The 11,166-nt window shown below is 36.6% G+C and overlaps 1 protein-coding gene across 1 annotated transcript; it reads right to left on the reverse strand.

Annotated features, from left to right (window-relative positions):
* Window positions 1-1,217: 1,217 nt before the first annotated feature.
* Window positions 1,218-10,855, reverse strand: syt5a (synaptotagmin Va). The gene is made up of 10 exons (XM_028455120.1): window positions 10,749-10,855; window positions 6,686-6,846; window positions 5,813-5,827; window positions 4,490-4,671; window positions 3,602-3,688; window positions 3,324-3,491; window positions 3,082-3,249; window positions 2,143-2,260; window positions 1,928-2,061; window positions 1,218-1,490 (listed from the first exon to the last, which is right to left on the reverse strand). Exons 2-10 carry the CDS (start codon window positions 6,837-6,839, stop codon window positions 1,281-1,283), a joined length of 1,236 nt encoding a protein of 411 aa, XP_028310921.1. The 5' UTR covers window positions 6,840-6,846; window positions 10,749-10,855; the 3' UTR covers window positions 1,218-1,280.
* Between the last annotated feature and the right edge of the window lie 311 nt (window positions 10,856-11,166).

The raw sequence follows: 11,166 nt of genomic DNA on the forward strand, positions 1-11,166 counted from the left end.
GTGTGTAATAATTTTATTGTATTGAAAATAATTGTATAATTGTGATTAATGTCATGTGTCTGCAGGATACTAGCGGCACATAGTGAACAGAGATGCAGCAAAAAAGGCTAAAACCGGTGCTTTAAATGGTGCTAGGTTGTCTGAAAAAGCACCAGAACTTGCACTTTTGCTAATATGTCAATAGTTCAGAAGATTTGGTGGTTTTCTGTCCTTTTGCCCATATTTAGAAATAATAATTAAAAAAAAAACACAACTTTTGATGTTTTTTAGGGGGAGTTTGTTGTGATTTGGTGCTTTGTAATGTTTATTTACCCCGAATGACTAAACACTGAATAGGGATCCCACTCTAGAATATACAGTATTCTCAAGAAAAACCTAAACGCCTCAAAATGTATTAGTATTATTTATAAGAGGATGTATTTAGGTTAGCACTGGATCCTAGTGAGCTAACACGGAGCTCTTAAATGACATTATCATTTTAAAAAGAGGATAAAATATAAGGTAATGCTTGTTAAGTGTGTCTATAATGATAAGCTTTATCACACATATATATATGAACTAGACTTTATACACATGTATGTGCTGTGAGATCCACTAGGGGAGCTATAAACTGGTCTCTGTTGTGCCTCGTTAACATCAAATATATGGGACTGGACTGAATTTTATTTTATTAATTTAACTATTTAAAAACAACTATAAAGCATAAAGATGGAATGAATGAGTGATAATATAACACATATCTTAAATAATCAAATTTTGATTCTCAACCTTTTTATCAAGAATTTCTGGTGACCCCAAAGACCTTTTTTTTCTAGAATTAGTTTTTAATCATGTTTGAGCTTCGATATTTTTATTCACAAAGTGAAAGTATAGAAATACAAATTTTTATTTAAAAATTATTAATTTTTCAGAAATTTCAGGCGACCCAATTTAAACGCCAAGCAACTCCACATGGGGTCCCCACCACAAGGTTTGAAAACCACTGATTTAGTGGCTCCTGAATGGGATTATTTCTATAGTTTTAATCATTTCTGGTCTTCTCGCGCCGGGGGTAGGACCAAGAATGACTCTTTATTTGTTAATCCACTCTCTCAATTTCAAGTTCAATTCAAAACAACTTTATTGACATGGGAAACAAGTTTGCATTACCAAAGCAAGTGTGACATAGAACAATGTACACACAAAAATAATAAATATTAGAAATAGCAATACTCTCTCTCTCTCTCATGTACCCCCTGTAGTGCCATGGGGTACATGTACCCCCAATGGGAAACACTGCACTAGCGGATAGGAGCCTTTAGCGCGGCGTCCACTTCCTCCTCGTTCTGCAGCGTGTGCCACTGAGCCACGGGACGTCTGGGATTGGCCAACATGTCCGACCAGTGACGCAGTCCGACTCCTGAGGCGCCGTAGCCGATCCAGCACTTACCGATGGGGTCGTTGCTGCCCAGCTTGTCGTAGTCGTACACGGTGATCACCACTTGGACTTTCTATGTGGGGAAGATAGGAATAATAATAATACATTGGATTTTATATAACGCTTTATTATAGACACTCATTGATTCTTTCACTCCACACACAGTGGTGGTAAGCTACTATTGTAGCCACAGCTGCCCTAGGGCAGACTGACAGAAGAGAGGCTGCCATAGTGTGCCATCGGTTTCTCCGACCACCACCAACACTCACTCACACACTACAGTCACACTAGGCAATGTGGGTGAAGTGTCTTGCCCAAGGACACAACGACAATGAAATTGGTCAGAGCGGGATTCGAACCCACCAACTTTTTACTTTTTTTATGTATGACTTACTCACAATTTCAATCAAGTAACAGTACTTCTACTTGAGTAGGATATGTCGGTACTCTTTACACCTCTGTATATTAGCCACAATGAAATGGAATTAATCAAGCCTAACGTAAACAAACCTGGATCTGGGAGAAAGGGATCTCAAAGCTGAAGCTCTCGTTAAAATACGGATTCAACGTGTTCTGTTTAACCGACGTCTTCTTCTTCTTCAGTCGTTTACCATTGTGCTGCAGCACCACTTTGACAAACGGGTCTGCAGAGGAAGTAAACTTTACGTCATGCGTCATGTGTCTTTGTCTCAGTCTAAAATGTGGATGAAACTCTGTTTGCTCACCTGAAAGTCCTCCCACGTCCATTTTCTTCAGATTTTTAGCTTCCATGATGTTAACTGTGAGTTTACCAGCAGTGGGGACGTATCGGAGGGAAATACAGATATCGCCCAACTTCTCTTGCTGTCAGGAACAAAATGTTTTTTTATTGGTTTGAGGCTCAAAAGTATCCATTGAAGTCAGTGTGATTGCAACTAGTGATGATGACGAGTAAAGCAAAGAAAGGTGTTATTTTCCCAGTTTGTAAAATATGGAAGACGACAACAACAAAAAAACACCAAATGCTTTTTTGTGAGACCCCAAAACAGACACACAAAATGACTCTAGAAATATACAAAATGACCAATACTGCAAAAACCACACAACCTAAACAAAATGATCTAAAAACACACAAAATGACAACGAAAAGACACAAAACAACTACTAAAACATTCAAAATGTCCACAAAATGACTCCAGACATAGAAAATGACAACATTAATACACAAGACTAACAAAAATAAACAAAATAAAAAAGAAGAAACTCCAGATAGACAAAATAACAAAATAACCATAAAACGATAACAGCAATAGACAAAATGAGTCCAAAATCACAAAAAACAACAAAAACCCACATTGGCAACAAACATTCACAAAACAACTACTAAAACTTTCAAAATGACCACAAAAATACACCAAATTACGTCAGAAGCACACAAAGCTTTTGCAACATTAGCGTAATTTGTTTATGATGCTGTGCTGTAATTTTCCATAGATAAATGTGTATTTAAAATCTATGAAAATATAGTTTCAAGGGCGAAAACCAATTCACCATCAAACATGCCCCTTCAGTGCAGTACATACAGTATGTCTATAATCTGGTTTCTTATATCCACTTCTTCAAAGGGAACTAGGTGGTGTTTTAGTTGGTGGATCTCTAGCCTTTAAAACACAGCTTCTTCTTACCTCTTCTTTTTCCCCTCCAACCAGGTCTTTCCACTCGTGTATCGGCTGTCCGAGGTCCACTGTGTTCATTGGGATTTTGATTTCTCCGATAGTGTCATGTTTTCCAAAACGATCAAAGTCAAAAACTTGGAGCACCAGAGTCTGACCTCCCAGCTCACTGTACGGTATCTAGAGAAAGAAACGGTACAAAAAACTATGTTTAACCACAAAGATGAAGAATTGGATGCTTGTCACAGCCACACCTTGAAGGTGAAAGTCTCATTGAAGACTGGGCAAAGGTTCTTGCGTTGGACTTTGGTCTCAAACTTTTTCTTCTTGTCGGGCAGCATGTAGACTTTGACGTAGGGATCTGAGGTTCCGCCCATATCCATAGCTGGGAGGTCCTGAGCTTGAATGATACCCACAATCAGCTGTAAATGGAGGAAGAGAGGGAAGGTGTTGAGTTTATTTGGTTACTTAATAAACTAATAACTACCAGTACGGTACTTCCAAAGCATCAGGTCCACAAACGTTAACTTACCTGGTTATCAGTGAAGTTGTAATCCAGGCTGTACTCAAGTTTTCCCAAAGACTCTTTCTCCTCTTCTTCTTTCCCGTCCTCTCCTTCCTGAAATGTTCACAGAGTGGTTTTACTATCCATTCATCTGTACTGAATACCTTCTTCATCCACTCTACATTTGGTAGCAACCAGGGGTGGACTGGCCATCTGGCATACCGGGCATGGTCCCAGTGGGCCGGTCCACTACGTTTCTTTTTTTTGACGAGCTAGTGGAGGCAGGCATGGTAACAGGTGGCAAAAAATGGTCCAAAAGTAACAAAAATGGCAAGAAAACAGTGTAAAGTGACTAAAATGGGCAAAAAGCAGTCAAGAGTGGCCAAAAGATGGGCAAATAAAGAGCAACCAGGTGGTATGTAATGGCAAAGGGTATAGCTTAAATGGGCAAAATGTGGCAAATAATGGTGAAAATGGGGCAAAAATGTGCAACAAAAAGAGACAAAATGTAGGGAAACAAGTGGTATTTATTGGGCAAAAGTTAGCTTTTTTGGATGAAAAGTGGCCCAAAAAATTAAAGACAGGACAAAAATTGGATAAAAGTGTCAAAAAAAACTTGCAAAAATGGACAAAAAATAGGAAAAAATTGATATTTATTGGCAAAAGGTAGCTAAAGTCTGAAAAAAGGGTCAGAAAAGTTGTAAAATGGCCAAAGGAAAAAGGTAAAAAGGGGTGAAAAAGTTTCCTCATTTTAAAGTTTTCTGGGGGAATAATAATCAAAAATGTAGACATAAAAAGCCACATGTTGAGCATCATTGACTTAATAAGGACTTCTACGTGGTCTCTGCTGATAATGTAGTAGTAGACTGGTCTGAACAGGGCCAACACAAACAATCAGATCCATCACGTTCTCACCTTCTTATCGTCGCCCTCCTCACCATCCTTATCCTTCTTCCTGCGTCCTCGTCCTCCTTTCCTCTCACGGACTTTCTTTTGCTTTGTGCCTTTATTCAAACACTTCTTGTAAATGCAGAAACACATGCAGGCGATAAGGGCGAGGACCACCACCACAATGGCACCCACGGCCCACATGGGCACTGGGAAAGTAAAGGAGATGTTCATCTCTATCAGTTACAGTTACGTTTTCAATTATACATACAATTCTACAGTGACCAGTACTTTTTAATAAATACAGTTAACTTACAATAATTTTTATCCTCAGAACGTCAATTACAATAACGTTGACTAAAGTTCAATTGCAATTATTCACAATTACTGAGCCTGAAATTAATACCTAATAAAAGTTCACCTTCCTCTTGTCTCAGACGCCCACACCCAAAATATTAATACAATTATTTGTAATTGATTAGGAAGCCTAACGAGGTAACCAAGAGATGAAAAACCAATTGGATGATAGATACATTTTTTGTGTATTTTACAGCTGAACCGTTATCATAAGAAATGGAAGAGTAAGGTTAAGTTTTATTTATGAATTGAATTTGAATTTTTGTAATTGAGAATGTATTTGAAATTGACTTTCCGCAGAAAAATAATGATTGTAATTTTAACTGGAAGTGGAAAAAATACCGGTCATCGTGAACGTAATTGAATTGTAATTGAACATGGATAATTAAAGAAGTAACTGTAATTGAAAAAAATGTAATTAACCCCTACCCTGCCTTATTCAAATTTAGTAATGGAAATATGGTATATTTGTGTTTAATATGATAAAACAACAGCTCTGCTTTTTTATAATATACTGATACCAATGTAGACCTACTGTATATTACATTTTATGGCTAATATCGGTGGGTCATGTTTTATATATTTGATTTATTTAATTTATTTTGAATATATAATTGAAAACATACAAAAATAATGATACACATAATAAATGAAAGAATAATAAATGAGTTTGTTATACAGAAAAGAAAGGGAGAGAAGGAAAAAAAGTGTTTATTTTAACATGGGAGGAAGTAAATATTATATATACAATGTGTATAAATATATATTTATACAAGTCTAGAAACTTTTATGTTTATTCACATTTGAAATGTCACTGTAGAATACTGGGATGACAACACTTTTCTGTTATTCTTGGTCTTTCTATGAGGGATGTTTAATAAACTCTAAATGATTCTACTGACAAACTGCTGAGTCATGTTCTAAAAGGTTATTTACTAGCAGTAAAAGATGACTCTTCACTACAGAAGGCTGAAAGACGTGTGAAAGACTTACTTCTGAGTTTATGATCTTTGGAGACAAAGTGGAGCGGTCACATGATGATGGAGACGATGAATTGATAGGAAAGCACATGAAAAACAATGTTTTAACAATGTTCTAAAACATGCAGGACAGGAGCTCTCCAGGACCACACCCATAGAATTGTCCATTGCTTGGATCATTTCTGTATCTTTGGCTTTATTTGTAAGTATTGCATTTGTACAGTATACTTTATATGCATTTTATGTATGGTTCAGATATTTCAGTCACCTTTATTTTATGGATGCTTTTACATTTCTACTTTTTGGGGCAAAATTGTAGAAAAAAAGCCTCCAAAATGCTTTTATGTTAAACATATACAAACGGGTTCCCAAACAGGGGTATGTGTACCCCTAGGGGTACACAGAAAGATTTAACAATTCATTTAAAAATGATCAGGAAATATTCCTAGTTCTTTTTTTACACTATTTGTTTTTTTTTTACAAATTCACCACAAACTAACAATTAAACTATTTTTAAAAAACATTTTCTCAGACTTACTATTGAAGTAATGTTACATGGTATTTTTTAAAAGATAAATTCCACTTTAAATTACAGTCATTGTTTTGAATTTGTAGATTATTATTTACTACTTAGGGAATTAATGTTTGAGACACAGTTAAGGGTTTAGGAGAATTAAAAAAGCATATGAAATTATGGAGAGGGTACTTATGATATAAAGAGAGGGTACACATGATTTGACCAAAATACAAAGGAGGCACACGGGACCAAAAAGATTGGGAATCACTAGTGTAGTGTATTTAATGTCCTTTTTTTTTTTTTTTTTTTTTTTTTTTAGAGTTTTCCATTAAACTCTTTGGAATAAAATGTTCTTTTTCACGGACTCACTTGGCAGGTGTGTGAGTTCATTGAAGAACTTGTTTTTCATGCTGGCAAACTGGTGGTTGGAGTGATGGGAGGGTGGAGGGGGCGGTGGGGGCGCCCGCTCCTCTTCCTCAGCCGCCCTGCGGAGCCGCGCCCCTGCCTCGTTGACCAATCGCATCTTCGCTCTGTGAAAAGGAATTAAGGGTGGGGTGGAGAATAAGGGTGACCTCTGTTGAGCAGTGGTTTGTGTGCGTCTAAGGGTGCATGGGTAGACTATTGAATAAATGTGAACTCATTTTAAAAAAACTTGACATTGACAACATAGAATGAAAAGTTTCTTCTCGGGTAAAATACACCGACAACATTAGAAATACACAACTAAACATTTAAAAAACATTGACCCAGCAAAGGTCTCAGATAAACATAAGTACGCGGCACTAAATGTGTTTTAGCTGTTATTTTGTGTTTTTACTGTCGTTTCATGTATCCTTGCTATTGTTTTGTGTTTTTATGTAATTGTTTTGTGTTTTATATCCTTTTGTGTGTCTTTATTTAATTTTTATTTATTTTTTAAATTTTGTGTATTTTTGCTAACCTTTTGCGTAATTCTGCTAAATGTTTGTTTCTTTTTCTTTAGTTTTGAGTGTTTTTATTTTTGTTTTTGTATGTTTTTTCCATTGTTTTGTGATTTTTTTTTTTCCATTTTGTGGGTTTTTGCTTTCATTTTGTGTATTTTCGCTATTCTTTATTGTATTTTTGCTAACTTTTTTTTATAATTTTGCTAAATTGTTGTCTTTTTCTTTAGTTTTCTGTGTTTTTACCATCCTTTAGTGTGTTTTTCTTTAGATTTTTTTGTGTGTTTTTTTCTTTTGCTTTGTGTATTTTTGCTAACCCTTTGCATAATTTTTCAAAAAAATTTTTCTTTTTCTTTAGTTTTTTCTTGTTTTGGCTTTAATTTTTTTGTGTTTTTGTTTTGTGTGTTTTTGCCGTCATTTTGTGTTTCTTTCTGTTTTCTGGCTTTTTGCTATCCTTTGAGTGTCTACGTAGTTTTGTTTCTATTCTTGCTGCTATTTATTGTACTTTTGCTGTCATTTTCCTATAGTTTTGTGTGTTTTTATTGGTGCATTGTGTTTTTGATGTACATTTGTTCTCGTGCTGTGTGTTGGTTGTTGGTTGTGTCAACAAAAATACGCAATCTGAATAAAATCTAAATGAACAAAAAGAACATGAAAAATTCACATCCCTTTGCTGATATGTATGTTGTTAATGAGGCCCCCGGATCAGACAGTTTTATGGCCCCCGCTGTAAAATAAGTTTCCCGTCCCTGGTCTACATACTGTAGCTCCATGGCCTGCAAGTAACTTATGTTAATTTCTGTAATATAATCATGAAAGAGGGTAATGGACATTTAAGTTATCATTTTACCTTCTTCTTTCTGGACACTCGTTCTGTATGTTTGTGTAATAATTCATGCACAATGCATTAGTCTTAGGCCCGTTAAACCAGATCATTGGTTTACCATCCCTAGTCTGGACCACTTCATTCTCAGCAGATGTAATTCAAATTCAACATCACTGATGCTTTTCGTCACCGTGACATAATAAATAAAAGTCACCTGGATCTGAATCAGAATATTTGTCAACAGTGGCATTTTCTCTCCCTTGTTCCTGTCATTTATTTTACAGCCACTAGATGGCACTACAGACGTCAACCTGTTAATTGGAAACATCAGCCTAACATTAAGTATCACTCTTTCACTTCTTCTACTTGGAAACAATCAGAAAAATAAGTATTTGCCTTTATGAACTCATTATAAATAACCTTCTATTCTCACATCCTGCATGTGTCCCGTGAGTCCAGATGTTGTTGGGATTTAAACATATTCACGGTGACGTGTAAACGCACGCTGATCCACCCCTCCCACAGCACACGCCCTCTGTTGTTCACCAGCAGCGTAACAAGATTAATTGCCAAAGGTAATCCAAAAATCCTCGGCTTGAACAAATTACACACGGTTTTACTCTCCAGCTCTGCTAAGCTCCTCCCCCTCCTGGGATTGTCATTTGTTCTCCCTGACAGTTGACGGACAGACGTTCCCTCCCACTCACACGCATGCATTAATCATATTTCAATAATGAGATGAGGTTTAGGTGGCAAGCTTTGTTTCACTGACCCTTTATATCCCTGTGGATTACATAATCTGAGGATTAGATCCCTCAGGTGAAGTCTGTGTATCGCAACGGATTAAGAGACATATTTCACTTTGTTTTCTGACCAAGTGGCGTTTGAAGTTAAATATGTTAGCATCACTAGTGCTGTCAAAGAAGTTAGCTATAGGCAAGCTAATGACAAGCTAACCTAGTATTCTTCTTCTTCCCATAATTCAAAAACATGGACAACTGATATTGTATTTACAATAGATGAAATAATGACTGTTTGATATTTGTTATCCGTTTCTTATTTCCGTTTGCATTAACTCCTCATAAACCGTTTGTCCGATTTTGACAATTAAGCTATCAAAACGTTCAGAAAGATCCGGTTCAGAGTCATGCTTTTACTTTTATAATTTGTAACTTCGAAACTTTTGGACATTTTTTGTGAAACTGCATTGACTTTTAAGCCCCGATCCCATTTTTAGAGCGGACAGCTGGTTAAGCTGGAGTGGAGCTGCTCGGTTAATGCTAATGCTAAGTTAATGTTAGGCTAATGCTAGATTAGTGCTAAAGCCTAATGCTAGAAAATGCTATTGCTAGGTGAATGTAAATGCTAGGTTAATTTGAATGCTGGATTAATTTGAATGCTAGATTTATGTTATTGCTAGGCTAATGCTAGGTTAATGCTATAGCTAGGCGAATGCTAATACTAGGTTTGTGCTAATGCTAGGTTAATGCTAATGCTAACCTTGGGCTAATGCTAACGTTAGGGTAATGCTGGGCTAATGCTAGGCTAAGCTAATGCAGTGTGACGTGGGCCAGCGCTGCATCCTCACTTGCATTTTCTTCAGGAAATGCAAATATTATACTTAAAATTCTAATTATTCTGAAAAGCAACTTTTTTACTGATCAAACAAAGCAAAGCAACATTATGTAGTGCATTTCAGCAACAAGCCCTTCAAAGTGATTCACGTAAAACACGACACAGGGCACAAGCACACAATGTTAGCTTGGTGTTGGTTCTGTACTGGGATCACCTCCATGTGTTAATCGTACTGACGGAGTTTCTGGCTTTCCTGCTGATACGGCCTTTTTATGCCGGGCTACCGGACTCAAAAAACCTCTCACATTGTTGTTGTTGTTGTTGTTGCTGTTGTTGTTGTTGTTGTTGTTGTTGTTGTGTACACTATTTAAAATCGCAATTGTGTTATTCGTAAACGGATCAGGCTGAAATTTGGTCGGCATAATCTATGGATGTGTACACATCGACACTCGAAGCCCGATTTTTGATTTGGGATCCAGGGAGGCCCCAAGGGGCCACAAAACAAAAAGTCGATTTCTCATTTATTTGCCAGTCAAACACTGCGACAGTTGGTGGTACCGAATCATTGACACATACCAATATATGAATGGGGCCCTTTACTTTGTATGCGAAGTATATGAAGTGTTGATCCTTCAAAGCAATGGTGGATGTTACAGACCAGCCCAGCTGAGCAGGTAGACGTGAAGGCCTTTAGCGTCCTTTAATCCCCTTCAACTAATCTTTGCCTCTTTTAGAAACGTGATGCTTGGAATCAAACGTTTTGTCTCATGGTTCGACAGAGATTTAAAAGGTGAAATAACATTAGTAAAATATAAAAAATCAACCAGCATCCACAGCTATAGGCAGTAACTTTCATCATGGGTCAAACACTAATTATACTAATAAAGAGGATGTAAAGATATCCAGGAATTTAAAGTGAAGACAATCACTGTGTAAAGTAAAATTCATGCATAAAATGTGGTTATTTTATTTATTTTCTATCAGTTTTTGCTGAAAGAAAACATTAAATGACCTTGGTTTGTTTATAATATCAAAGGAAGGGCAATAAGTACAACAGAGGGTAGTTTTACTTTGAAAACTACTACTTTTAAATCTTTAGTGCAGGACTCACCTGATTCAGCCTCAACTTCTGCTTCTTTTTCTTGTTTCTAAACGAATATTTTATCCAAATGCACTCCAACAGTGATCCACGACTACTGACGAACAGACAGACAGAAATCCTGGCTCTGTCTCCCCTCCCCCCGTCTGTGCTAATCTTTGTTACATCCCTCACTGCCCGCTGCCTCCTCTACCTCAGCTGATACATAACTTTTTCCTTTCTCATCAATACATGGAAGAAAAATAAATACATTTACCACTGAACTTTCCTTAAAAGATAAAGGAATTAAGGGTTTGAAAAGTGAAAATTAAATGTAAATCTTAATCAAGCCAAAGGAAAAAAAAACCCCACTTCTTATTAAATGTGTTCATAAGTCCATAATAAATGTCTATAGATGCATATTGGTAAAATACAGTTGATAACAATGCCC

Source organism: Gouania willdenowi, chromosome 8 (genome assembly GCF_900634775.1).
Source record: "Gouania willdenowi chromosome 8, fGouWil2.1, whole genome shotgun sequence".
Taxonomy (NCBI): domain Eukaryota; kingdom Metazoa; phylum Chordata; class Actinopteri; order Blenniiformes; family Gobiesocidae; genus Gouania; species Gouania willdenowi.